Source organism: Ogataea angusta (genome assembly GCF_019207475.1).
Source record: "Ogataea angusta isolate 61-244 chromosome Unknown 61-244_NODE_2_length_1002155_cov_89.706849, whole genome shotgun sequence".
NCBI lineage: Eukaryota > Fungi > Ascomycota > Pichiomycetes > Pichiales > Pichiaceae > Ogataea > Ogataea angusta.
This window is the reverse complement of record NW_025065216.1, coordinates 750,675-777,024: the sequence shown is the minus strand read 5'-3', so window position 1 is coordinate 777,024 and position 26,350 is coordinate 750,675. Positions and strand designations below refer to the sequence as shown.

Below are 26,350 nucleotides of genomic sequence, written 5' to 3'. Positions count from 1 at the left end.
TGTATATATATAAACAAATGCAATCCGTTATGCAGATTTGGTGGCGGCCTCAGGCCCCAGTAGCTGGCGCATGTTATCGTAAGTGGTCCTCACCGTTGTTTCGAGGTAATTTTGTTTTTTTTCCAGGCTATTAATGGAGTCTTTATTGTCATTCATTTGCCGCTTCAATTTGGAGATGTAGTCCTCAGACTTTGTTGTCAAGAATGTCTTTCCACAGCTCTCCCACACATTTGCGTTGCCCGAGTTTGTAATCTCCTGGATCTGTAAATCGAGGACCTTATTTTGCTGGGCCAACCGCGTCAAACTGAGATTCGTGATGCTCAATTCTTCTTTTTTCTCTTTTAGTTGGGTATCCATCTCCACAAGGAGCTATGTGTCAGCGTATCATTGGTGTATTTACATACCTTTTGGAGGGCCTCTGGAGGAACAGACATTTTTCTTTATTTTTTGTAACTGATCCATGAATATTTCAGTCCTATTTAGTCGGTTATGTGCCCACAGGTTCCAAATTAAATTCAAACAAATCACAGATAAACCTTGCTACTACAAATGCATCTGGGAATCCCCAAAAGGTCAGATCTAAGGCCTAAGGGCAAAAACAAGCCTATTCTACCCATACCTGCATCTTTTAGGGGACGGATCAATGATTTCAAGTCCAAAAAGACGATTCTGTACGCCGTTCTAACTCTCCTTACTTTGAACTACATAGTAAGCCGAGCGTTCTTTTCATCGGGAAAAGGACATAATTTCAACCATCTGACCAACCAGGAGGCTCTTCAGACGCTGCAGAAAAACCACGGTCTTTACAAGCACGAGATAATTGTGAACTCCAACTATATCTTTCCACCCATTGAACACGCTCCACTGCTGAGAGAGCTGACGCTGGACAGATTATTCAAATCAAAAGTCAGCCCTGATAATCCTCAGGAGAAGTTGTACTACTATTCTGATGATGACGACCTTAACGAGCTCAATGAGATAAAGGACAAGTCCAATTCTGAGAACCCGCTGGATCAGTCCCGAAAAGCATTCAAGGAGCACGGTCGTAAGGTTTTCAGACCTTCAGGCAGCAAAAAATCACCAGAAATTGTGATTGTCACTGGTGTTGACTTTGAGCAATTCGAGCAAGGACATCTGACCAAGATTGTTCAAAACAGAGTCGACTATGCTCACGCAAACGGTTACGGAGTGTACGTTAGATGGATTCAAGAGTTCATTCCAACTTTACAGGAGTTCCACAACGACCGCAAATGGGCCAGGCTTTTCATTTTGAGAGCTGCTATGCATGCGTTTCCTCAAGCAAAATACTTCTGGTATCTGGACCAAAACGCCTACATTATGAGACACGACATTGAGCTTTATTCCTATCTTTTGGAACCGAAATCGCTTGAGCCGATTATTTTGAGAGACCAGCCAATAGTGCCACCTAATGGGGTCATTAAGACGTACAAGAAGACCAAAGCGGACGATATCCGCTTCGTGATCACACAAGCTAAGGACGGACTTGACACAGATTCATTTATTTTGAAAAATGACATATATGGTAAAGGATTTCTCGAATTCTGGACCGATCCACTGATGAGAAAATATCCAAGTTTCGCCGGAGACGACAAAGATGCCCTGATGCATATCCTCCAGTGGCACCCGGTGATCTTGAGTAAATCTGCCATTATCCCAAGCCGGACCATAGCTTCGTTGCATAGCTCCAATACCGCGGAGGAAGTCGACGATACTTCATTCTATCAAGAAGACGATTTTGTTGTGAATTTCAAGGGCTGCGATGTCTATCATACGTGCGAGTTGGTATTGGATTCCTACTGGAAGAAGCAGCAGGCTGCTAAATAAGATCAGGCTCTTTGGCTAGTGCCTGACGGATTTGCATTCACTCGCTCACCGAGCACCTGGAGAGCTACCTGTCTTCTTCTATCTGCAATTTCACGAGTGACTGTTGTTGTCTGGGTATTGAGTCTTTTGATTGTTCTCAAGTTGCCGGACTCAATATCGTCGTCATTGAACGGTCTTATGATTCCTACCAGTGCAGAGGTGTGGTAGCATGCTCGGCACAATGGCCTCAGCACCTTGTGCAGACCAGCAGGAAAGAACTGAATAAATGCAAAAGTATCCGAGGCGTCTCCTCTTACCATGGAACGGGTGTTATTGGAAGGAAGCAGATCGCTAAGTGTGTTAATTTGATAATAGCGCAAATAAACCCAGCTGACATAGAAATTATTGAATATAGGCACAACCGGCACCAACGACCTTGTAATCAGAGAAACAACAACAGCTGTACAAAGAAGGATAAACGGCATCTGTCTCAAACGAATAGACACTGTATTGAATATCTTAAGATTGTGCTCAGGAGACAATTGTTTGAGCACCACGACGAAACTCATCATAAGGGAGTAGACGCCATGGTTAACTGGCTCAGTAAGCTTTGCAGACTGGAATGATAAAACGTGGAACAGCATTTCAAGGAGCACTGTGCTTCCATTGGTCGCCACTGTGACTATGGTGATGTAGTATACCGTTTCGGAAAATATCTTATTTTCGTTGTTGAGGTTCCAGTGTTTTTCCAGATAATTGATGCCAAAGTAGAATACCGTGACGGCAATCAGGAACTTCAACACAGATGTTTCGACGAAAGTCTCTGTGAGTAAAGTCCAAGGATAAAACAACGCCCGGTTCGGCACCAATTGAAGAACAGGAACCACGATCTCTGAAAACGTGATCTCTGGATTCTGTGTCTTGACAGCATTGTAAGATTGCAGGCGAATGATTGAGGCCAGCAATGACAGGATAGTTGTCAAGCTCAAATATAGAACTGTCGCGTACGTCCACGTCAGGGACGGGATTAGGATAGCCATAAGGAGCTAAATAATATAGGAAAATAATATATAGGTGCAAAGGTGCAAGATTTTGCATCAGGGCTTAGAACACACACCGGGAGCTGTGAGCAAGATAAACAGACCTACGGCACAAGCTGTCTGAGTTTGGTCTAACAGGCTGTGCAAACGTGTCGTCCAGTGATGTCACTTCTGCGTGGGCCCCAGCTCCGCCGCTGACATAAGCAGATGATTATAGATGAGATTTTTGATTTGGCAAGATTATATCATGACCTCTTCTGATAAACGAACAGCGTACAAGCAACTGAGCGAAGAAGAGAAAAAACAGCATCACATCAGGTCCGAAAATAAGCGACGAGAACAGATCAGATCAACATTCGACAGTTTGGTGAAGGTGGTGCCGGATTTGACAGAGTCAGAAAATAGGTCAGAATACGCTGTTCTGTCTAAGACGTCCAACTATATTCGTCAACTTCGTGTGGACAATCAGAGACTACTACAGATAGCAAAGGAGCGTGGTATAGAGGTTCCAGATGACCTGAAAGAATAATATCATATTACACACGTTACTTAATCGTCGTACTCTTATTCCTCCTCCTCCTCGGGCTCTTCTGAGGGCCACCATTCAGGTATGTGAACCTTGGCGATAAATTTCCCTGCGACCTCTGACGAGTTCTTGGACACTATAGGGAACTCGTTTTTACCGGGCGCATTGTCACGATTGATCTCGGCCACATATACAACGGCTAGGCCTATATTATTTTGCACCCTGATGATCTCTCCTATTTTTTTGTCTCTGCGCGTCCTCGATCCAAATGGGTTTGGGGACTGATGCTCGGCGTCTGAGATTTTCTTGGACGTGTTGACCAGCTGCAGATCAGTATACTGGCCCAGACCCAGGTCTTCGTCTGCCAATTTTATTTCCGCGCTCACAGGCTCTCCGACTCTGAACAATTGTACGGGCATGACCCGTTTTCTAATGACACCCGAGTGAAACGTTCTGATAGTGAGCTCCTGGCCTACATAGCATCCCTTGTTGTAATTTATTCCATTCATGTAATCGAGGTTGTTTTCAAAGGGTAGTGTTTCGGACTTGAAGTCGGAAATCTCTGAAATCCCAACCAGAGTGCGCAAAGTATCATACACTTCGTGTTCCACTTGAATGTCCTCTAGGTTTTCAAGCTGGCTTTCAGGAGGAAGAATGAATTTGAGCCCAAAACATGGCGCACGGTCGTCGATTGCGAACCCTTGTAACTGCGAGGCATTGTCCTTGGTCAGTATCTCCTCATTCACAAGCCTGTCTTGTAAATACTTGCTCCAGGTAGAAGCGGCTTCCACACTCTTGGAGTTTCTATTATTGAGATACTCTGACTGTAACAAGTCGTAAAACTCATCGAATTCCTCAGAATGGTCGTAGTAAAACCACGAGTTATAATTTGCAACCGAAATATCAATCTTTGCTCGAAGTTTGTGCAATTTGAGCATCATCTGGATTTGCCCAAAATTCTTCGGTGCCATCTCAAGCAAGTACTTAGGGCCATTGCTTGGAATATAAGGAGTCGGATAGACAAATAGATCAGACAGAACTCGTCCCCTGGAATTTAGAAGCATGGAGTACCGGCCGTCTCTCCTGATGCCCAGTCGTTCTGGAACATCAGGGTCGTAGGTCTCGTCCTCGTGAAGAATGCCCCAGTTATCCTTTTGCATCTGCTCGTCTGTAAGTCCGAGCATTTTAGAGTTCTCCAATGCTTGTAGATCGCTGGCGGATATCGTGGTGAGGTTCTTTTTCTCGAAAGTGGGCAGCATCTTGGTCGTCAGCAGTCCATTCAAAAACTTGGCGGAGTCAGGACCCTTGATCTCAAGCAGCTTCCTATTGAGCTTGACGAGTCCTCGCGGCGGAATTGCCCGCAAACTGAGGAACGTCGAAAAGCGTCTCATATTAACATAAATATATTCTTTTAGAAATATTAGACATGAAGCTCGTTAATTAGTAATCGATATTTGCAGGTCACATAAACCTAACAAAAGGCCGTCGACAGGTGGCAGTTCGCCGTTTCATTAGTATCGTACAGCAAATGGATCAGAGACCACTCTGGTCCTCCTCCTCTTCCTCCTCAGGATTCACAAGGTCTTGCCCCTCCTCTTCGCCCTTGCTTTTCATCCGTTCTGTCAAGAACTCGTTCACTTCATCCTGTAGTGTGGTAACATAAGCTCGGAGTCGTCCGATTCGCGTATCTGGGGCCTCTGTGGGAGCATCTCTATCCACAGCACCAGCAGCAAGAACGTAGTCAGACGGCCCGTTGGTGCGTCCGGACGTCGAATGCGGTTTCGATGGGTCAACCTCAAATGTCCTGGACACTGGGCCTGAGTATTCAGCCGTTGGAAGCAGCTCATTGGTGTCCTTGGTCATGATTGATAGGCTGTCCTAGGAAGAAGAGGCTCCGGGTAACGTTTGATGATATAAAAATTTTTCAGTGCAATTTAATATATCCAACTTCAACGAACATATCCCTCCAATAAATCAACATGTTTACCATCGTTTCCGAAAGATTCGCGGGAGAGTGCGCTGTGGAGTATGCTGCCATACTTGATTCTGAACTCAAGACGGCGTATCAAAGTGGCTTTGAGACTCTGGCAGAACAAGAAAACAAACAAGAGCTTCTCACAAAAGTGCTGGAATCGAGTCGGGAGCTCGCTAAACTGAGCGATAAAGTGTTTGAGCCTACCTTCAACCTACTGCTACATCTTATAGACATTCTCAGGAGCGAACTGGACGTGTCTCTGGAGCAACAGCTATCTGCAATCTTGCCTGAGATCCAAAAAGTCGTCGTTGTTCCTGATGACGTGCTGTCCAAAGACAGGTCCAGTATCAGAGTCAGTTCGCTTGTGTCTGTTTTGTCTAATCTGTTTAATTTTGTTCCCCCACAGTCCCAACTCAGAGTGCAGGTGCTCAAAGACATCCTCTCCATAGTTTCGAAGCACTCACTTTCCAACGTGGCTGGTCCGCTGGCTCAACATCTGAAGGTGTGGCTCACAGATTGCAAAGCTTCCAGCGATGACATCAAGCTCATTTATATGCAGGTAATCGAGCTGCTGTTCAAAGACCAGAACGACACACAGGCGGTGACACTCTTCAAAGAATTGATTCAATTGGGCGGATCATCCCTTTCTTCCATCGAGTACTCGCAGTTTTTCATCCACACCCTCAACTCTGCAGTTTACATAAACTTGGACTCTATCGACTTCGAACCACTGCAACAAGATCCAGTGCTTTATAATCTCCTCTCCATATACAAGGACTCAAATCTAGAGGATCTCGCAGCCTTGAGCAAGAATTTTTCGTCATACAACATCAACATAGACAACCTCACGAACAAGCTCAAGCTTGTTGCCGTGACCAGAATAGCGTCTAAGAAAAATCAATTGTCATACGCTGAAATTTCTGAAGAGTTGCATATTGCATTGGACCAGGTGGAAGATTTCCTCATTAAATGCATCAAGTCGGGTCTCATTGCAGGAAGATTGGACCAAGACAAAGAACGGTTTTACATCCACAAGGTGTCGAAACTAAACAGTACCAGTAAGGAGGACTGGGAGTTTATTTCCTCCAGGCTCGCTGGATGGACCTCTCAAATCGCCAAATTACAGACTGCTATCGAGTCGGTGCAGTCCAGAAGAGGAAAGAGAGTTCCCCCTCCTCAGGTCTTGCAAAAGTTCTACCAGCAAAAGCAAGAATTGAAGGAGCAGAAGGAGCAGTTGCAGCAGGAAAGAGAGAAAGAAGCACAACAGATTATGTAATAATTTTTTTTGAATTAAAAATCCGTTCATGATCCAGAAATTTGCATATAAACTTTAATGTTTAAACTTCTTCTAGCCAACAAGAGCCCCATAAATTGGTCGCGGCGGTCGTTCTTCACTGCGGGACTGCAGAAGACGGTTTTCCAAAATTCATTTTTCACCAGACCTTGGCAATTGACCAGTAAAACTTCTCAGTTCCGGAATTACGCCACTCACAAAGAACTATCTTACAGACTAAGGGGACTCGGGAACCCAAAGGTCTCTGGGTCGTTGGTCAAGTCGCTAATATTTACTGTTGGGTTCTCCGCAGGCTGCTACGTTGCAACGCCCTACTTATTTAATCATACTCCCTTGTCATACTTCAAACGGCATCCAATTCACTTACTCTATGGCCTTATTGGAGTCAATGTTGGAATATTCCTGCTCTGGAGAGCTCAGACAGCCAGTCTGAGAACAATGAAAGTTTTGAACAAGTACTTTCTACTGGAAAGAGGATCTTCAAGACTCTCTGAATGGTCTCTTCTGTGGTCTGGCTTCAGCCACCAAGACTTTGCACACTTGTTGATGAACATGCTCTGCTTATACTCGTTTGGAACCACCATGCTACAAGTTCTGGGTGTGGTTAATTTCACGTCCTTGTATCTGATTTCGGGAGTGGCGTCTTCGTTTGCCTCCATCCTGTTCTCCACTATAACGCGGTCCTACGGTATGTCTCTAGGAGCCTCGGGCGCCATATCTGCCATATTTGCCGCGTTTGCAACCATTTTCCCAAAGGCCGGGATTTCACTATTTTTCCTCCCTCTTCCGGGTGGAGCTCTAGTAGCCCTGCTCGGATTCACTGCATATAACATTCTTGGGTGCTTCTACAGATGGGGAGGTCTAGACTACGCTGCACATTTGGGAGGAACTTTACTTGGATTCCTCTATGCCAAATACCTGCAACAAAAAAGACGTTATCGATAAATAGATTACATAATAGACCGTTTTCATTTGTCTCGGTAATTCCAATCGATGGTTCATTCTCATCATTCCCATTCGGGTCAATATGTGTCGCACGCCGTGGACAGCTTGGATGACATTGTTGCAAGGGTCAAGGATATGAACTTTGAGGTGTTTTGTCTCACAGAACACGTTCCCCGGTACGATTATAAACTGATGTATCCCGAAGAGATAGACAAGGGATACACTGTTGACTCACTAGTCGAGAATTTTGAGAAATACTATGTGCATGCGCGACTCATCCAGAAGGCAGTGAACGCGGACCGCTCTTCCAGACTGAAAATTCTTGTTGGTTTTGAGACAGAAGGAGGAATTGACGAGTACCATCTAAGTAAATGTTTGCAGTTCAAGCGGGAACTGAGACCCGATGTGATTGTCGGTTCTGTCCATCATTTGAAAGGGATTGACCTGGATTTTAGTCGCGAGAAATGGCTTGAGGCAAAAGGAGATCTCACGTTGCAGGCGTTTTTCCTAGCATATTTCAAGCAACACCAGGTAATGGTGAAGACGCTCGAACCAGAGATTATTGGACATTTCGACCTCATTCGTCTATTTGCTCTGCCCCACGACAGATGTGAAGACACCGGGAAAGAGCTCAAAGACATCAACATAGAAAGAGACTGGCCTGAGGTCTGGAAGGTGATTACAGAGACGGTAGAGCTCATCGTTTCGCAAGGAGGTCTTGTCGAACTGAACACTGCTGCTATTCGCAAAGGCTGGACGACATCGTATCCGAAGGATGATCTGTTCCAGCTGATACGCGAAAAGGGGGGCAGATTCTGTCTTAGTGACGACTCCCATGGAGTCAAACAGGTGGGCCTGAATTATGAGAAAGCCTTGAAACACCTGCAGAAACTCGGCCTGGATAAACTGTACTACTTTGATTTGGACGTTTCTGGCACGCCCTTTGTCAATAGTCGCACTCTGGAGGACATTGCAGCTGACCCTTTCTGGAATAACTACAGCTAAAACTGCTAGATAATTTCATTAATAAATATCTCAGGTTTGAACTTTTTGAATCCGTCTAGCACCTGCGTTCGATTGACTTTTTCCTGTGATCACTACTTTATCCAGCTCCTCGGACGTCTCAGACATCGTAGACACAGCAGCGTCTTCTTGAGGATGGTATCCACCAAGAGCAACAACCTCCGATGTATATCCGTGTAAGCTTTTTCTCATAGGATCATGCGTACGTTTATATTCTTCCATGAGACTGTAGTAGCGCTCCTTTTTTTGCAGGTCTGTGAGCTCGTTCATAAGCGCGAGCTCCTCCATGTGCATCTTGGTGGTTTTGTGAGTTATATAGAACTCCTTGAGCAATTCATCTGTACCTAGCATTCTTAGAAGCATAGGCAGCTTGTGAGAATTGTAAAACTTTCTCAAGGCCACGCTCTTGACATGCTGGCCACTCAGTGCATACACCTGCTGCTGGAGCGTGGCTGTGGAAACCCAGAATCTCAACTCATCCATGAATAGGTGGTTGTTGAAATGTTTCTTTCGAAGGCCTCCGTTATACTCCGAATTGAGCACTGTAGTGAAATCGTGCGGAACGAGACACGGAGAGCCTTCCATCATCGACAACTTCAGTGGCGACAGCTCGGAATATGTGTAGAAATGGTTGTTTCTGCAGTTGTATATCTGTAGTTCTTTATTTCTCTCCAAGGCCTCAGAGGAGCTCTCTGGACCTCTGTTTGATTTGACAGGAGGAGCACGCTTCACCTTCTGAGAAATATCTGTGTCTGTAAGGCTATCTGTTGGCTCTGCTAGTTGGGCATCCTTGGTTTTCTCCTGTTCCTTCTTGGCCTGTCTCTCGCGGTCCAGTTTCTCCAATCTCGGAGGTAGCTTATTCGTATCCGTGAGTGCCAAGCCGGTGATATCTATGTACATCCCGCTGTCCACGTCGATGAATCTCGCATCTATATTATTTCTGCCGTTTCCTTTTGTTCTGTGAGTCGGATAAGATCCACAGTCAACGTAGTATTTGCCGTATCCGTGCTGGACATCCTCGACAATAAGCGAGTTGTTGTACTTCATGCAAAACCGATCGAAATCCATTATCGGCATCTGGACGTCGATGTCGTTATCCCATTCGAACACTAGTGCGTTCCAGTACCAGCTCAGAAGCGTTCCGTGAGCCAGGAAGGACACGATACCCTCCTTGTAGGTGAACTGCAACCATGTGTGAATAATCCTGTGAAGTATGATCTTGCGCTTTTCGTTCACGTCGTCGTACTCGTTGAGCTTGGACTCTGTCACAAAGCCGTTGAAGAAGCGGAAGTCATAATGGCCTCCATTTTCGGTCACCTTGTGGCCGTTGTATGTAGCTGGCCAAATGATGTTCACCTCCCTGAAAGATTTTTGCAGCTTGGTCGAAGGAATGGACTTGGAGTATCTCAGGGTCTGCAAGTGACGCAGTTCCTTTTCGTCAAGCTCATCTATGCGTTTTTCATAGTCCTCGATGATCTGGTCATACGAGTAAATGAATCGGTCAGGAGGAATAACAAACTCATAGTTTTGCTCTGCCGTGAACATCGAATCGAAATCGAGCTCGCTTTTTGAAGGAGCAACAGAGTTGACCAGCATCTCGTTCTCCAAAGAAGCGTCGGCCACAACAGTATCATTGGCCTGAGACTCGATAAACTCATCGAACAAACCGCTGTCCAGCATGTTGGAGTCTCCAAAGATGCTCACCTCGTACGAGCCTTTTTCCGTAAGAAACACGATGGAAGTCGGCACGGGCGCATACGAGAGCAGATACGACTTGGCATGTATGAGTTTGTCGCGAAAAGATTTTTTTCCCGTCCGGTCTTTGAAGTTGAATCCCGGCAGAAGAGCACGGCTGGTGTGGCCGGTGTACCTATCGTTATCAACACAGGCGCTGTCTATGTTTTTATTTGGGTTTTTGAACTTGTGTTGAGGGTCGTATGCTGGGCCCTGGTAGAGAATGTCGTCGCAGGTCGGACGCTGGTCTTCGGGTAGCTCTAGATATCGATTCAGAACCGACAGATCGACCCAGTCTTGCCAGGAAAACGGAACTGCTATCTTGGCTAGGGCAGCATTCCCGCCGCCCTGCTCCAGGAGTTGTTTGCGAATATGGCTTAGGTACACAGACATCGTGATTCTTGGGTCATACAGCAAGCGGGATTCGCGGGTAGTTTTATAGTCTGAAGGATCGAAGGTTGCAACCGGGTTGTTGAATGCAGTGGAGAATTTCCAGTACTTTTCATAGTCTTGCGAGATGTCCAACACATCCAGCTGCTCCTCAAACGACTTTATGAATTCGTCCGGGTCTGTTGAGGACGAAGTGGCGCGGATTAGGCCAGTAACGTCGTTCAACACATTCATCTGAGTTCCTGCCCCCACCAAACTGACAATCACCAAGTTCAGCAAACAAACGGCTGCAACAAGGATCACGCAGCGTCGGCGTCGCGGGACCATCATCACGGGGGATATTTTGCTGCTGGCCGATGTCATTTACAAGAGGTCCATGTATCTCTCTCTATTTCGAAGGCTGTGCAAGACTAAAAGAGATGACTGCTAGACCGAATGGAATGTAGCACGTTAGAGACTTTATGGTCTAAATAGCCCGTTTACCACTGCGTGCTGAGCCTCTGTCGACGTGTTAGCTAAAAAACAGGTTTTATGCTTAGTATATATTAATCAGAAATGCTTAGATCTTCAATCGACAAATTTTAGTGGTCGTCCGCATACCAGTGGATATTCGTGCGAGCAAACAATAGCTGCGAGGCTTATTACAAAGCTGACTCTCGGTTGTCCGATAAATGTCATTAACTTGGTCTATTAGCTGCTTTCCAGCCACTCAACAGGCTTTTGGACCACCTCGAGCAGCCGTTGCTCTTCCGGACCGGGTGCCTGGTGGTCGTACATCCATTTTGCCGTGAGTGGAAGGCTCATTAGAATCGACTCGGTCCGCGAACCTGGAGTCTGTAGTCCAAACTTGGTGCCTCTGTCGTACACGAGGTTGAATTCGACATACCTTCCCCTTCTGATCTGCTGCCACTCCTTCTGGACCTCTGTATAAGGGGTGTCTTTTCTGCGCTCGACCAGTGGAAGATAAGCAGGCAGAAACGCGTTGAAACAGGACTCCGCCATTTCCAGACACTGCTGAGGAGGCAGCTCGTCAAAGTCGTCGAAGAAGATTCCACCAATACCCCGGGTCTCGTTCCTGTGCGGAATAAAAAAATACTCGTCGCACCATTTCTTGAACCTAGGGTAAAGATCCGGTCTAAACTTGTCCAGAGCGGCCTTGTGCTGCTGGTGGAAGTTGATACAATCCTCGTCGTAGATATAGGATGGCGTCAGATCGGCTCCGCCTCCAAACCACCACGTCTGCGGAGACCCGTCTTCGTTCATAATCTCGAAATAACGGTAGTTCAGGTGAGTGGTTGGAGCATGTGGGTTCCAGGGATGGATCACAAGACTCAGCCCGCAAGCAAAGAACTGTACGCTGCCACCAGCGCTGGTCTTGATGTTCTTATGATCTGCTTTCATTTTCTCTATAGCCTGAGGAGGAAGCACACCGTGAACAACAGACACGTTGACACCACCTTTCTCGAAGGTTTTGCCGTTCTGCAACACCATGGACCGGCCTCCACCTCCAGATTCACCCCGTTCCCATTCGTCTGCACGAAAACTGACTGAGTCGAGGGACTCCAAACCACTGGTGATCTCGAGCTGTTTCTGTTTCACGAGTCGCTCCATCTGCACCCGGATGGGCAGAGCAGGGTCCAAAACCGAGGCCATTCTTTGTCCTTAAAAGTGGTATATACGTCTCTATTTATATTCCAACTAGGATGATAAATCTGGTGATTTTCGAGCTAGTGATCCGGTGCACGGATGCGCGAGACCACCGGAAAACTCATCCCTGTCTGATCGCGAACGCAAAAAAATCTTGGCAAATCGAACCCTTGGTGCGCCAAGCTTCCGTGGCACAGAAATTAGGGCTGTGCACAAGTTCGGAATCGACGAATAGGGGAAAACAGCGAGCTCATCTGGTGGTTGGGCAAATTCCTACACGCTCTTGCCACGTTTCCTTGTCTTCTTGGCGTTCAGGTGTGTTTTGTAGTGTTGCATACAGTTATCCTGTCGCGAGAATCTTGCGCCGCAACCTTCGTACGGACATATGTGGTTCTTCACGCCCGTGTGTATTCTTGTGTGTCTTGCCAGATGTCCTGACGTAGTGAACTTTTTACTGCAAACTTTGCACTTGTAGCGACGCATTGGTGGCGAGAGGTCGGAGTTCTTTTCCGGCTCTGTTGCGGTTTGGGGAGTCGGAAGAGCCACTGTCGGAGCAACATAGTGGGACGGATTCTGGCGAGTATAGCGAATAGAGGCCAAAGGCATATCGATGGAGGGTATATTTGGTCTGCCGAGAGGCTGAAGCAAGGCTGGAGGAGCAGGCAATGCTAGCGGATGGGGAGTGGTCGGGTTTGGGAGGGGCCATTTTTGCTCCGATTGAATCTTGGACAGAACAGAGTCTAGACTAGGCAGTTGTGTTGGGTTGTGTGATAGGTACGTAGGCATCTTATTTTCGTTGACCAACAACATAGTCTCAGACATTTTCTAAAAAACGGGAACGAACAAAAAATATCGCTCACCATACTTTTTATAATTTATGATGCAACCACAAGGAGGCGCGGGACTGCCTAAAAATAGTAGGTCGCAGGTAAATAGCCGACACAAAGCTCTACTCAAGAAGTGTTGCAGCATGGCATACGTTTGTGTTTGGCCAATAGCCTTTAGAGGTGGTCTTTTCTCGGATCCATCGTCCGATAAAACTGCCAAGTTTTCCCAAGAACCCTGAATTTCCTAAGTCTTGGCAAAATTCAAACCCGTATCCAGTTTCGAAAAAGGAAAGAGTTATGCTATGTGGCTGTTTCCGTAATCTAACAATATATGTTAAGTTTTCCTGCAGCCGAAGTTGGCGTTTTCGGGAATGTCCCGATTCAGGAATTACTAACCAGCGGAGAGGCTCCGCAACTGACCGGGATTACACTGTAACCGCCAGTACTCAGGCTTGACTGGCTACCTTTCGAAGGGCATCTATATCGTGCTGGTTGCGCGTCTCCCTGAAGTGCCGTTTATCCGTCTTCACTAAATAAGCACGTCTCGCGTCAAGAGGCGGCTCAGCGAAGGCTTGGCGTCTTGAGTCATCAAAATATTGGATGATGCATGATATTTAATCCCTGGAACATGTAGCATTAGACATACTTAAGTACCCGTTATTAGAGCACGGGTTTTATTTGGCAATCTGAGTTTCGAAGGGGTAGCTGGTTCTGGCACGAGAGGTGACCGGATCGCTTGCTGAGCAACCTTTCTCGACTCATGTTGCACGATTGGTTACTGTATTAGAAAACAGAGCTAGCTCTTGTTTTCGGTAGATTCAGAGCTTTTGTCATTGACTGCAGCGTCAGGAGTAGGTGAGTAAGCGTATCTGCTCCATTTTCTAATTCTAGCACCATAGATGTAGAATGCAAAAGGTATAGCACAGCATGCTAGCGAAATGAAGGCCATCAAGGTAGTGGCCCATTCATAGCCCAGTCTGTGATACATCTGGATGGTAAAAAGAGGAACACAAGCTCCCCATATTGATCTGACGAACGTCTTTGCGGCCAAAGCGGAAGCCGCGTAATGTTGATAAGAGTCCACGATATAATTATTGGCCGGGTTGTAAAGAAGATTGAAACCCAATCCGCAGGAGAATCCAGAAAAACATGGTCCTGCCCAAGAGATGCGAGGGTACGAAGACCATGCAAAGGCAAACAGTCCAATAGGAACAAACCAACAACCAATCATCATCGGAATCAGTCGAAGCTCGGCAGGAGGAATCTCGCCTCTGCTTCTGTAAGCGTCAGCTCTTTCATTGTATTTTTTGTTAATCATTGGTGAAACGGCGACAGCAGCCAGAACGCCAACGGCAATTGGAATGAACATAAGGCCGGTCTTGGAATCGGACCATCCCTTGCCTTCGCTGTAAACCATGGGATAGGCAAAGAAGAACATGTAAAGCAGGCCGTAAATGACAGACATGTACATTGTGATCAGGAACACAATCAGTTCCGACAAAAGGATCAGTGGTCTGAGCAAAGTCTCCTCTGCCACTTGCTTGGTAGTTCTGACCTTGAGCTCGGGCAGAGCTCTGTACCTGTCGTCACCGGTGATTTTTCTGAGCTTCTTAGCTCTAGCCTTCAAGATTGTGCTGTGCGAAGTCTCGGGCATCAAAACAACAAACAAAACGTACATGGTGCCACTGAAAATCAGCAACACCCAGTAAAGCCATCTCCAACCAGCATTGTCGCCAATAAATCCACCGATCAAGGGACCAACAACGGGACCAATGAAAGGAGCAGCAGAGAAGATCGTCATGGCCAGACCTCTTTCTTTGATTTTCCAGAGGTCGGCCAAACTACCTCCAATCAAACACATCGGCGCCGAGAAAGCCAGGCCGTCAATCAGTCTGCACACAAGCAGGGTTCCGATATTTTTGGCCACGGCACATGGAATGATGAAAATCACCGCAACTAGTAAGGTTGAGAAGTAAACCGCGTTTCTTCCGAATTCCTCTGACAGAGGAGCGAACGCCAAAGGACCAAAACCAAAGCCCAAAACAAATAGAGTAACGGTGAGAATGACAACTTCCTCGGAGACTCCAAATGTGATCATCGGCCCCTTCATATACCCCGTGACTATCGCAGATGCTAATGCGACATTGAAACATATGGTTCCCAAAAGCAGAGTCAAAAACCATTTGTAGCCTTTCCCCCAGTTTTGAGGGTTTTTCTCGTCACCGTCCACGAAGACAACAAGTCTCATCTGCGTCTCCTGGCAGATGGGATACTTCCACGGGTCGTTCTCGTGGAAATCGGTCTCCGGATCGGGTGTGAACTCGGTTGCAGTTTTTTCGTGATCAATCGGCTGCTCGACTGGCCCTAAACGACCGTAACCTTCTTCATAGTTTGTGAGAAGACGTGAGATGGCCTCTGAATTATTGCTTATCAATTTCTCGAGCTTCTGGCGGTCGTCTTCCTCGTCATTCGTTTCGCCATGAGTGAATTTTCTAACCAGTCCACTTATTTTGGAAACAGTACTCGTCAATTCATTACTGTCGTTCAGATGTTCCTCTCCCCTGTACGCTCCGGACTCGATGTCTTTATATTCCTGGACGTTGCTGTCCATCGATTCTATATCTCCCGTGCTCATATCGAATACCGGTCTAGACTAGGGTTTTCGAGCCTTTAAATACTCCCTGAGGCTTTCTTCAGGTGTAAGGTCCCTAACTGGCTTCCTATTGTTTTCGTGCATACAGCCGCATAATAAATCACTCAACTAAGCCGACAGCCGATATTTTTTTTGAGCACCTTGGAAATAACACCAATGCGGCTTTTCGTAGCCTGAAATATCGGGTGCAACTCGCATACTTCTGCCGACATGCACAATACAGTGATGATCTAAGTTGAATTCTAGTTATTATTGATTACAAAGTTGAAGCGATTTTTGCCGAACCGACATTGCGGCTCCTCAAATCCGAGTCATCAGGGTCTGTTCAGTACTCGCGCGTACGAATCTTATCTAGCACCTCAGGATAATCTCTGAAGACCTCGTTGAACCTGTCGGGATAGCTTGCTTGGTACACCTCCGGGTCCTTTGCGAGAGCCAAGAAGAATGTCGCCGTTCCTGATCTGATGACGGAGCTGATAACATTGCATATTTGCAAGGAAATCAGAAATGTGAATGCAACCACTGGAGCGTAGTATGACCCTTCGGTGTTGTAGCCCGGTTTGGTGAACCGCAAATACAGATAGGCCAGCAAGGCAGACACGTATCCAACAAAAGTGCAGTACATTCCCAAGGCTGTTCCGATCAGGCAGTCATTGACTAAGGCGTCCATTCCCTTGTAGCTGAAAATGTAATGGGTGTCTCTTGCTGACTTCAGATAGCTCTTGCCGTAGAGGGCCACATAGGAGTACGCGTAGTGATTGAAGTACCTCACAAACCACTCGATCACGTAAATGAAGCACTCAGCGCAAAGCAACAAGCAAGCTTGAACTCCTTCCCCGTTGTTCAGAGCATTTTGTCGGGCAATCTGAACTCCTTGGCGCAAAAGCTGGATAAATGTGACAATCAGCGAACCAAAACAAATGGACCCAAACGAGTAAGTCAGAGCCCTTTTCAGAGCACCCAGAGCCTGATATTTTGGCATTCCAGCATCGGACTTCGAGAGATAGTACCAGGTACCGAAAATACCACTCACAGTGACATGTATAACATTCTTCATCACTTCGCTAATGTAGTAACCAGCAAAAAAGACAAACACAAGCAGTCCAACCAATCTGGCATGGTTATAACTCTCGGAGGTCTCGTCCCCCCATTTCATGTAGGAGGCGACCACAGTGGCTGAAAACAATGCTGAAAAGGCACCTATTGCGAGGAAACCAATTGCAGTAATGATCCATGTACTAGGATACTGTTTCATAACATCGATGATAATTGTAAGAACGGTCGCACTAAACGGAATTCTGCCTCTCATTGTCCAGTAGGAAAACGCTGTGAGTGCGGCAAAGATAAGAAAAACAATACCCGCTGAGTAGTAGCCCTTTGCAAGGTACGCAATTGCCGTTCCCAAACCGAGGATGACATTCAGTATCAATGAAATGGTGATGAACTTCCTAGGGAACACTCGAGCAATGGCAATGGTTGCCAAGGAAAGAACCAAGGCAACAACAATAACGAATGCAAATAGAACGATTGTGTTGGTGTTTAATGAGAAGGAATTGCCGGCATCGTAGATAGAAGATCCCTCATATGAGTAGGAGGTGGCGTAATTCCTCAAGGTGATGCCCGCAACAACAAAGAATCCAGCAACTGTAGCCAGAAACAGAATGGTGAATGGAACGTCGTGGAACTTAGGCTTCTCAACCTTGAATGTTTCTTCAAAAGTTTCCTTACCAGGTTCGGGAGCTGGAGGGCGGTCATAATAGTAATTCTGGTTCAGCTTCTCATTGGCGGATAAGTTATTACCTTGCTGATCGTACTGAGGAGGTGGCGCGTTGAAACCCTGCTGGGGCTGCTGTTGGTAATAATTCGACTGAGACATTGAGGTGAGGATTGAGCTGGCAAGATAGAGTAATCCTGAGAATAATCCCCAATGACTTTAGTAAAGATACTTAGCTTGTCAAGCAATTTCTGGAGCTATTTTTTTCTTGTGTTGCACGACTTTGCTTACCCTTTACAGAATATATTTTTCCTTTCCCATGTGTCAAAAAGTGGCTTATTCCGGGGTAAAAAACCGTTACCTCTTGAAAAACGTTTCGATATCCTTTTCCAACTTGTCTGCTTCTTCATCTGATGTGTCAAGAAAGAGAATTGAAGTATCCTGCGTTTTCTTTCCGGTGTTCTCGTTGACTTCCTTGGGTGGGGTTGTTAGATCGATCGTGGGAGCGTTCTGTTTGGTATCTGGACTCTTGAACAGAGACGTTCGGAGCCCGCTTACGTCAACGTCAAGTCGATTGCGTCTTTTGGTTGGAGACTCCAGAATATCCAACTCTTCATCAGGAGACTCGTAAGAGAGATTTGGTCTGCTTTTGAGTGGAGAAGAGCTTTGACTTCTCTCTTTGCCTGGATCGAGCTTGCGCTTTATGGGCGATCTTAAAAGATTATCAAGAGTAGACAGCTGCCGTTTCGGGGATTTCTTGGGTGATTTGCGGGGCGACTTGCGTGGCGATTTTTTCTCCGCAGCTTTGATTTCGTATTGCTCGATCAATCTCCGTCCATGAGATGAAAGCTCGAGCAAATATTTCGGAACCCATGTAGAGTCTAGCTTTTGATCAGAGTGGTCTATGAGCCGATAGTTTTCATCATAAAGATCTCCTTCCTTTAAAAATTGTCCAAACACTAGTTCACGATTGTATTTCACCTGATATTGCTCCTCTGACCAGATAGGAACGTAGTACTCATCTGCACGCCTCTTCAAGGGAAACTGGGCTTCCTTGTACAAGTTGACGAAGATCTCGGCATTCTTAAAATAGTCCAAATTGTAGATCACTCTAAGCATATAGCATTCAGCTAAATGCTCCACCAAAAAATCTCTTGTGCTACGTTGCAAAGGAAGCCGGAGATCGCACATTTCACGAAAATTGGGCTTTTCAAACCACGCAATGGTGCTCTCATTGCCGTGAGGAACATCTTCTGCTGGACCGCTATCGTTGACAGTAGTCCAAAGTGAGCCACGACGCTTGAGTCTGATTTCTTCATCGCAGAATTTCACGGAGTTCGGTTGTGGCAATGTGGACAGCCTTATTGACGAGGGGCTTGAATCAACGCAATTAGTCTCGTATCTCTTGAAGGCGTAGATTTCAGGACATAAGTATGGAAAGAAATGGATCATAAAGTAGTAGTCTGAAGGAAAAGACACCGTCCCATTGAAGTTCCTTCCAAAATAGGTCTTGCTGTTTTGTGCGAGCGATTCCTGTAGCAACACATTCAAGTTGCTTAGCTTTTTGTCTCTCTCGTTCTTGCCAAAGGGCACCAGACCTAGTAGTCTTTGTCTTCCTTCGGCAACGTATATTTGCTTTAATTCCTTAGCGAAATCAAATTCGCTCTCTATCTTGCTCCCTACTTGCGCCAGCGCAATACAACGCGTAATTCCTAATCCGCTGACTCCTTGACTGAAATCGCTGCCATTGATGCACGTTAGAAACACCATTCGATCCCTGTCAAGCCCGAGTACCTCCTCGATTTTCGACATTCGGTATGGGGTCACATAGAACTCCGGTTCTTGTCGTTCCATATTTGCCTGCGTAGCAGGAGCATCTGCAACCCAGCGGCTGAAATTTTTGAGAATTGTCTGTGCTCCATACACAAACCCATCGGCATCATTGCTAATAATTGCATCAATCACACCACAGTCATTCAATCGCGCAAGTTCAATTTCAGCTTCCCCTGGAGCCTGCACGTAACCAATATTCCATAGTTTTAATAGCTTCTTGATCAAGTAGACAATCTTTGCCCCTGGCTCCTCGTATAGGCCGCTTTGGCGGATCTGTTCGTTTGTTACAAGGTATTCAGCATAATAGTCATCGTCAGTGTAGAGAACGTCTCCCCATCTTCTTTTGTGTGTCTTATAACGGCCGTCAAAAACAAAGACAAAAGAGATATGCAGCTTTATGAGCTCCCTGATACGAGAAGAGAAATTTAAAATCACTTTCTCGTCACCAATGCTGGCTACATCTCCTTTATATTGTGAAGGTACCTGGGTAAGTTCGAAAATCCACTGGTAAACATCAATTCCCACTCGTAAATGTCTTGCTTTCTTTTTGTAAAATTGCCGCGCATAGACCCTTATGGGGAGACGTTGATCCTCAATTCCATAGTCAGCAAACTTCTCCCAAAGACCTGGGATTGTCATCAGGAAAACAAAAAAAGTGACTTCTTATCCGGATATTTAATAAGATAGGAAATTTAATTTACATAATCTCCAAACTCACTACTGATGACTGGTTTGTCAATTCTTATTACATACAAGACCATATACCAGAAATGCAATCATATCAAACAACTTCGCTAATGATAGCCGCAGCCTCTCTGTATGTAGCCAGTAGTTTCTCACATTTTTCTCTCTCCTGGCTCAGATTTTCGTCTTCATAGAGCAGCTCATCGAAAAGTTCCTCACGGTACAGCTTTTGCACAAGGGTGTTCTGGACGCTCTCCTTTGAAAAGTTGACCAGCAGGCACATGATAGCTTTAGGAACTTGATCCTGGATCATCTCTCGCACAATGCTGAAATAGGAGATGATCAATCTGCGGATCAGCTCGCATTCAAGCTCTTCTCTTTCAGAAAGCTCTTCCTCCTCCTTCATGTTCAGATGCTCCATTTTCTTTTCTATAGGGGACTTCGAAGGTATGTTGAATTGCAGACCATCTGGTTCACTAGGGAATTGGAAAGGTTGGGGCTGGCTAGGTGGAGAGGAAGAATTCTGCGATTGGTCCTTGCCAAAGAAGAAGTTCAAAAAGAGCTCCTTGTCACCGTTTGCGGACGTGTTGGAAGATTTTTTCTCAAGCTCTCTCAACTCCTCTGCCCTGGATTCAGCGTCTGAAATTTTGTGCGATGAAGTGCCGTTTTCAAGAGGCACTGACCCGTTTGGCGACTTAGCATGGTCCTTGCTTTTTTGTTTCTGCTTCTGTCTCTGTCTCTCTTCCACGACACTAGACATAGCAGCTGCTGCCCCCACGAAATTTGGATGATTCGTGTTGATGTAAGCTCTGTGAATCTCTATCAGGCTTTCCACATACTTTGTGGTAGGGCCCAATCTTTCTCTCAGCAAATCAGATACCGTCTCGATCAGTTTGGTCTGTAACTTTGGGTATCTGCTGAGCTCCTGAGAACCACAGTTGTGGCAAATTTTCATGAGCTCCTCATACACCAGTTCCACACATCTGTGGGAGGGACTTTCGAGAAGCTTGATTTGTGGCTTCACCAGGAGGTCGAAAGCCAGCTCAGGAACAAACAGTGAGGGTCTAGGGCCCGTTGAATTTCTGATTGCAGTTCTAATATCTTGGACCGGTAGGTTCGACACAGGGTTGATCGATAAGAGGGAATTTCCAAACACTTCGTTATAAATATAATAAATTCTTGCACCCCCACAAAGCTCCTTGGTGCTAATCTCGCTCGAGTTACCCTCGATGGAGCTTATGAAATTGTTGGCAAATTTGTTCATCAGCATCAATATGAGAGATCCTCTGTTTTGTTTTGAGACAATATTGAGATCACCATATGAGGCCAGCTCCTGCTCGGTCTGGCCCATCAAAGTATTGAGTTTCGCTTTGATATCCGGTAGTCTGTCTCTGATATGGTGCATCAGTGTTTTGTTCAAAGTTCTGGCCAAAAATGCGGTACCACATCTGGCCGCAATATTTTTGTAGGCAGGATGGGACTTGAAGAACTCCTCTTCAGCTCTCAAACTTTCGTCTAGAGACTTATTGACAGAGATATCTTGCTGCGACCGGTTGACCACACCAATGAACCCTAGCTTCAGAGGATAAACCTTGCCCGTCAGAATGTCAAGAGCGTTTGTGCCATGGTCCATCAGGTCAAGCTTGGAGAGAATACCGATGGTTCTCTTCCCAAGAGGGTCGACCTGTCTGGCGAGCTTCAGCGATTCGGAATTCACTAGATCCACGTTGGCTGGAGAAACCGCTAGGATAATTGAGTTTGGCTTGGAAATATACTCCAAAATGAGATTCTTGATCTGTTTCTCAATGTCGGTTGGTTGGTCGCCAATGGGAATTTTGGTGAGGCCCGGAAGATCGACCATGGTCAAGTTGAGGACCTTGGGGGAGTAGATCTTCAAATTGATCGGTATTCTGCTGATTCCTTTGTTCTTTCCTGCAATTCTGGACGTTTCGTTTTCAATCTCTTTTCTGATGTTGTTGAAGTTGTAAAATCTCTTACCAGGAAGATGCAAGAACTCTCCCCATTCGGCAGGCTCGACCTGACTGGAGCCTGCATTTCTAAGATGATCTTCTAAGGTGACTTCCGCGTGATCCTGGTCTGCCTCAAAATCAGATCTATGCACCAAAGGGTCGTCCTCTTTAATATTGATCAGTTGCAAAATCAAGGGCCGTCTGGTAACAATTCCGGTGCCTCTAGGAAGGAAATCTTTGCCGACGATGTTCTCCAAAACGGACGATTTACCAGCAGACTGAGATCCAATGACTGTCAGGATGGGCAGGTCCAAATCGGTCAGGTTGGTGTTAGTCACAATGTCCTGCAACTTGTTGACAGTGGGAATTAGATCTTGCAATGCCGACATGATGCCAAATGTTACCAATTCACACAAAGATGCTGTTAATAAAACTCCTTAACGTATGGGTATATGGGAAGCTGGCCAGTTACTGTCAAATCTACGAGATCCACAGAAACGCGTAAATTGCTGGTATTTGATGCACAGCTGGAAATAAACTATTGACAGAGGGCCAATCGAAAAAGAAATCGAGAGGGTAATATTTTTAGGCTACTTATCTCATGACAATTGTTTTGTTGTAGGTTTCTTCCTCTTCACCAGCATCCCCAAATCTGTTACAGGCCGCTTGTGTGACTCTGTAATAGACGCAGTAGTTGCTTTGTCTTGTTTTCCTGTCATTTCTTGCAATTCAGCACCGTACTCTACCACTTTATTGTATATGGTTTCCACCTCAGAAGAATCACTGTAATCAGTCTCCGTGAACACTTTTCTGGCATTTTCGAAATCTTTCCATTTCATCATACTAAGAGGCCCCGATGCGGACTCGTTGCATGTCCCTGTGACTCCAATAAGTCCAACTACCCGGCCGAGTCTGAACTCCTGTCTAATAGCCAGCTCGGTCCAGAATTGACCTAGAGATACCTTTTTCGCGCGGTTTTCCACAACCAGGTGCTCCAAAAACCTTCCCTTTGGATCATCAGGAAGAAGCGGAATGTTGTAGACGGCCAGCTCGTGAGCTCTTTCCGGTCTGTAATATATGCTACCAATATTCCAGTCGTCCTCGGGAAAATACCTGCTGATTTGGCGAGGCTCCGAGTTAAGGATATCAAGGTATTTCTGAGAACTTCTGAAAGATTTTTTGACGCTCCGATTGATAGATTTCAACCACCATTGTAGCAAAGCTCCATCATCTAGTATATGCTTACCATTATTTTTATTTGAGTTAGGAAACAGATACTGGTTTTCTGCCCGAGTAAATAGCACCAGATCTGTCTCATAGTCAGAATTGGCGAGCGACAAGAATCGAGGGGGCACTTGGTAGGTTTCCGATTCAACAATTTGAGGGATTCCGTAGTCTTTGTCTCCTTTAGCTCGTTCAACTAAAATATGCAAGGCTCTCTGAATTGGTGAGGTAAATGGAGGGTGTGGTTTGAGCACAGTCTTGTACGTATGCTTCACTTTCAGATCCCTCAGGTATTGAGTAATTGGATATTCGAGTAGCCATTCCAGAATTCTTTGTACCACGCTCCCCACTTTCACCTTGGTCAGCCCTGTCGTGTCCACTTTTGAGACATATATAGTGCGCTTAAGAGTCTTCGCAATTGTCAAGTATACGTACACCTCTGTTGCAAGGACTGGAGTTTGGTTGTGGAAAAGAACGATGAAATGAACTGTTTTCACGGTGTGTGGACGCTCAGACTGATGCACTACAGGCTTACTGAGCTTCGGGATACTTTGCAGGTTCGCAAGAGTAAATCGCTCGCCTTTAGGCAGCACATCCTCAAGAGACTTTGCCAGCGAGGTCATATCGATATCATAATAGTTGAGTATTATCTAGATATTTTTTTTCGCGTCGTACCGACGCGTCGACGCTATGCATCTATATACTCGCTAGGATAGAAGATTAGTCGTTCAATTCCATCCTTTGTCAGCACCACCATACGGATCACTCCACCAGACGATCCGTCCCATCTAATGGCTTGCGAAAGCGACGTCTTCACAAATGATACCGTCTCATCTTTAGTCATGTCTTGTTTAAAATTCTTCTTACAATAACCGTAGATGAAGGCGGAACCAGAACCAGCAATTGCGTACTCGTGCTTGTGAATTGACCCTCCTAGTGGAATACTGTAGACCTGACCGCCATTTTTCTCATCGTAGCCCGCACAAATGATACCTGCAGTAAGCATTTCTTTATTTGCGTAACACAGTTCCTGGAACAGCGAAGCGGCGATTTTGGTTGTTGGAGGTCTTCCGTTGTTTGCCTTGTACATCTCCAGATGGTATTTCACTATATCCGCGACTGCCTGAGTATCTGCTGCCGATCCAGACCGACAACACCATATCTTATCGTGAATCTGTGTCAGTTTGTCTGTCACTCTGTTTGCAATGTAAGAACCCGTGGTAGTTCTACTGTCCGCACCCAAAATAACACCGTCTTTGAACTTCACTGCCATAATTGAGGTACCGAGGCTGACCTCGCCCTTCTTCAATTGTCCCACATCAACAGAGATGGAGTCCATATTGTATAACTGAAAGTATTTTTTTCGCCACTGAATAAGTATCAGCGTGGTGCAGAGATGGTCAAAATAAAATCAAGCTCCAAAAATTTTCATTTCCACAACTTATCGATCATGACCGTGCCAGCATTCGATTTCTCCAAGCTTTCGTCCCCAAATGATGCATGGGGACCTTCCAGCGTGATTCCTGATAGCTTACAATTTAGTGGTGTTCCTTACGCTCCTTTCTCCAAGGCCGACAGACTGGGAAAGGCTGCTGACTGGCAACAGTCGAAGGAGGACGAGATGAAGCAGCAGCAGCTGAAAAACCAGAATCAAAAGCGCAAGGATCACTATCATGCCTATGGTGCTTCCGCAGCCAAGCTCTTTGGCGCTGAGGAAGAGGAGGAAGAGTTCAGTGTGGTGGACAACAGCAACGCTATTCCTGCCAATCAACAGACCGTTCTGCGGGGCAGAAACAGGGTCGCTAACCAGAAGCCAGGAGGAAAGCCAGGTAACGTCGCCAGAAATCAACCTTCCCGTCCTCAACAAGGTCATCCAAATGCCAACATGAATCCTAATTATAGAAACTTCAACAACAGATACAAGAAGGACGACAAGGTCAGAGACCCATCTCTCAAGGTGAACACCAAATGGCACTCGGTGTCTGAAATTGAGTTTAACAAACTCACCAAATTGAATCTGGAAGTCGGCGAAGGCACAGATCTAGAGTCTTACGGAAGCGTCCACGGCTACGTGAAAAAATTTGAATCTTTCAAGCAGCAGGCATTAAGTGTTGTCGACAAGATGATTCTGAACCCAACTACCTCAGAAGACCCTGTGATTCAAAAGCTTGCCAGCGAGAAGAAGGCATCCGTTTTTGTGACAGACTCGATTCTTTCTCAACTGATGTGTGCTGCCAGATCGAGTTACTCCTGGGACATCAAGGTGACCAAGAAAGACGGGATCATCTACTTCGACAAGAGAGAAAACACCGACAGATTGGAGGTGGATGAAAATAGTTACAATGCCCCTATCGATCTCCCTGACTCCGACGTGAACAGCGCCTCAAACTTGTCTTTGGAAGCCACCTTCATCAACAACAACTTCTTGGCCAACTCTTTGGACTCTTCCGTGCAGGAGTTTGAACACCCTGAGAATCCGTTTGTGTCTAAGACTACTAGCGAGTCGCTGCTAAACAAGGGCTACAAGTACAGAAAGTTTTTGCTTCCTTCTGTCAGTGATAACTCGCGAGAACTCGACATTATTGTGAGAACTGAGATTGACGCCTACTCAAGGGAGCAGAACAAGTATCTCTCTATCAACGCATTGAACCAATACGCTCCATCGCCATCCAACGACTGGAAGAACAGGCTCAGCGGATCCAGAGGTGTTATTTTTGCTGAGGAAATCAAGAAGAACAACAACAAGATCGCCAGATGGACCACAAAGTCTCTCCTGGCTGGAATTGATAGCATGAAAATTGGTTTTGTGTCTAGAGCAAATCCCAAAGACAATACGAAGCACATCGTCGCGGGTGCCTTGACATTCCACCCATCTGGTCTCAGTGCTCAAATAAATTTGTCCCTCGGAAACGGTTGGGCCATTGTCAGATCCATCCTGGACATCATTGAAGCTGATGGAGGAAAAAGTGACTACACCTTCATCATTTTAAAGGATCCTAACTCTCCGAAAATTACTATTTACAAAGTGACAGAGTAAGTAATAATGT

The 26,350-nt window shown here is 45.9% G+C and overlaps 19 protein-coding genes across 19 annotated transcripts; 6 read left to right on the top strand and 13 right to left on the bottom strand.

Annotated features, from left to right (window-relative positions):
• Positions 1–27: 27 nt before the first annotated feature.
• KL928_001291 (uncharacterized protein) lies at positions 28–357 on the bottom strand (the record flags this gene model as incomplete). The annotated part of the gene is made up of 1 exon (XM_043201640.1): positions 28–357. The coding sequence occupies one exon, from the start codon at positions 355–357 to the stop codon at positions 28–30; it is 330 nt and encodes a 109-aa protein (XP_043061750.1).
• Positions 358–549: 192 nt separating this feature from the next.
• KL928_001290 (uncharacterized protein) lies at positions 550–1,845 on the top strand (the record flags this gene model as incomplete). The annotated part of the gene is made up of 1 exon (XM_043201639.1): positions 550–1,845. The coding sequence occupies one exon, from the start codon at positions 550–552 to the stop codon at positions 1,843–1,845; it is 1,296 nt and encodes a 431-aa protein (XP_043061749.1).
• Positions 1,846–1,847: 2 nt separating this feature from the next.
• KL928_001289 (uncharacterized protein) lies at positions 1,848–2,864 on the bottom strand (the record flags this gene model as incomplete). Its single annotated transcript, XM_043201637.1, has 1 exon — positions 1,848–2,864. One exon carries the CDS (start codon positions 2,862–2,864, stop codon positions 1,848–1,850), a length of 1,017 nt encoding a protein of 338 aa, XP_043061748.1.
• Positions 2,865–3,111: 247 nt separating this feature from the next.
• Positions 3,112–3,393, top strand: KL928_001288 (uncharacterized protein; the record flags this gene model as incomplete). The annotated part of the gene is made up of 1 exon (XM_043201636.1): positions 3,112–3,393. One exon carries the CDS (start codon positions 3,112–3,114, stop codon positions 3,391–3,393), a length of 282 nt encoding a protein of 93 aa, XP_043061747.1.
• Positions 3,394–3,428: 35 nt separating this feature from the next.
• KL928_001287 (uncharacterized protein) lies at positions 3,429–4,781 on the bottom strand (the record flags this gene model as incomplete). Its single annotated transcript, XM_043201635.1, has 1 exon — positions 3,429–4,781. The coding sequence occupies one exon, from the start codon at positions 4,779–4,781 to the stop codon at positions 3,429–3,431; it is 1,353 nt and encodes a 450-aa protein (XP_043061746.1).
• Positions 4,782–4,923: 142 nt separating this feature from the next.
• On the bottom strand, positions 4,924–5,253 carry KL928_001286 (uncharacterized protein; the record flags this gene model as incomplete). The annotated part of the gene is made up of 1 exon (XM_043201634.1): positions 4,924–5,253. The coding sequence occupies one exon, from the start codon at positions 5,251–5,253 to the stop codon at positions 4,924–4,926; it is 330 nt and encodes a 109-aa protein (XP_043061745.1).
• A 116-nt stretch (positions 5,254–5,369) lies between these two features.
• Positions 5,370–6,641, top strand: KL928_001285 (uncharacterized protein; the record flags this gene model as incomplete). Its single annotated transcript, XM_043201633.1, has 1 exon — positions 5,370–6,641. The coding sequence occupies one exon, from the start codon at positions 5,370–5,372 to the stop codon at positions 6,639–6,641; it is 1,272 nt and encodes a 423-aa protein (XP_043061744.1).
• A 57-nt stretch (positions 6,642–6,698) lies between these two features.
• KL928_001284 (uncharacterized protein) lies at positions 6,699–7,604 on the top strand (the record flags this gene model as incomplete). The annotated part of the gene is made up of 1 exon (XM_043201632.1): positions 6,699–7,604. The coding sequence occupies one exon, from the start codon at positions 6,699–6,701 to the stop codon at positions 7,602–7,604; it is 906 nt and encodes a 301-aa protein (XP_043061743.1).
• A 48-nt stretch (positions 7,605–7,652) lies between these two features.
• KL928_001283 (uncharacterized protein) lies at positions 7,653–8,609 on the top strand (the record flags this gene model as incomplete). Its single annotated transcript, XM_043201631.1, has 1 exon — positions 7,653–8,609. One exon carries the CDS (start codon positions 7,653–7,655, stop codon positions 8,607–8,609), a length of 957 nt encoding a protein of 318 aa, XP_043061742.1.
• Positions 8,610–8,639: 30 nt separating this feature from the next.
• On the bottom strand, positions 8,640–11,114 carry KL928_001282 (uncharacterized protein; the record flags this gene model as incomplete). Its single annotated transcript, XM_043201630.1, has 1 exon — positions 8,640–11,114. One exon carries the CDS (start codon positions 11,112–11,114, stop codon positions 8,640–8,642), a length of 2,475 nt encoding a protein of 824 aa, XP_043061741.1.
• Positions 11,115–11,441: 327 nt separating this feature from the next.
• KL928_001281 (uncharacterized protein) lies at positions 11,442–12,404 on the bottom strand (the record flags this gene model as incomplete). The annotated part of the gene is made up of 1 exon (XM_043201629.1): positions 11,442–12,404. One exon carries the CDS (start codon positions 12,402–12,404, stop codon positions 11,442–11,444), a length of 963 nt encoding a protein of 320 aa, XP_043061740.1.
• Positions 12,405–12,449: 45 nt separating this feature from the next.
• Positions 12,450–13,220, bottom strand: KL928_001280 (uncharacterized protein; the record flags this gene model as incomplete). The annotated part of the gene is made up of 2 exons (XM_043201628.1): positions 12,450–12,604; positions 12,737–13,220. 2 exons carry the CDS (start codon positions 13,218–13,220, stop codon positions 12,450–12,452), a joined length of 639 nt encoding a protein of 212 aa, XP_043061739.1.
• An 801-nt stretch (positions 13,221–14,021) lies between these two features.
• On the bottom strand, positions 14,022–15,860 carry KL928_001279 (uncharacterized protein; the record flags this gene model as incomplete). The annotated part of the gene is made up of 1 exon (XM_043201626.1): positions 14,022–15,860. One exon carries the CDS (start codon positions 15,858–15,860, stop codon positions 14,022–14,024), a length of 1,839 nt encoding a protein of 612 aa, XP_043061738.1.
• Positions 15,861–16,203: 343 nt separating this feature from the next.
• KL928_001278 (uncharacterized protein) lies at positions 16,204–17,754 on the bottom strand (the record flags this gene model as incomplete). The annotated part of the gene is made up of 1 exon (XM_043201625.1): positions 16,204–17,754. One exon carries the CDS (start codon positions 17,752–17,754, stop codon positions 16,204–16,206), a length of 1,551 nt encoding a protein of 516 aa, XP_043061737.1.
• A 195-nt stretch (positions 17,755–17,949) lies between these two features.
• Positions 17,950–20,064, bottom strand: KL928_001277 (uncharacterized protein; the record flags this gene model as incomplete). Its single annotated transcript, XM_043201624.1, has 1 exon — positions 17,950–20,064. One exon carries the CDS (start codon positions 20,062–20,064, stop codon positions 17,950–17,952), a length of 2,115 nt encoding a protein of 704 aa, XP_043061736.1.
• A 142-nt stretch (positions 20,065–20,206) lies between these two features.
• KL928_001276 (uncharacterized protein) lies at positions 20,207–22,468 on the bottom strand (the record flags this gene model as incomplete). The annotated part of the gene is made up of 1 exon (XM_043201623.1): positions 20,207–22,468. One exon carries the CDS (start codon positions 22,466–22,468, stop codon positions 20,207–20,209), a length of 2,262 nt encoding a protein of 753 aa, XP_043061735.1.
• A 210-nt stretch (positions 22,469–22,678) lies between these two features.
• On the bottom strand, positions 22,679–23,926 carry KL928_001275 (uncharacterized protein; the record flags this gene model as incomplete). The annotated part of the gene is made up of 1 exon (XM_043201622.1): positions 22,679–23,926. One exon carries the CDS (start codon positions 23,924–23,926, stop codon positions 22,679–22,681), a length of 1,248 nt encoding a protein of 415 aa, XP_043061734.1.
• A 65-nt stretch (positions 23,927–23,991) lies between these two features.
• On the bottom strand, positions 23,992–24,642 carry KL928_001274 (uncharacterized protein; the record flags this gene model as incomplete). Its single annotated transcript, XM_043201621.1, has 1 exon — positions 23,992–24,642. The coding sequence occupies one exon, from the start codon at positions 24,640–24,642 to the stop codon at positions 23,992–23,994; it is 651 nt and encodes a 216-aa protein (XP_043061733.1).
• Positions 24,643–24,753: 111 nt separating this feature from the next.
• Positions 24,754–26,340, top strand: KL928_001273 (uncharacterized protein; the record flags this gene model as incomplete). The annotated part of the gene is made up of 1 exon (XM_043201620.1): positions 24,754–26,340. One exon carries the CDS (start codon positions 24,754–24,756, stop codon positions 26,338–26,340), a length of 1,587 nt encoding a protein of 528 aa, XP_043061732.1.
• Between the last annotated feature and the right edge of the window lie 10 nt (positions 26,341–26,350).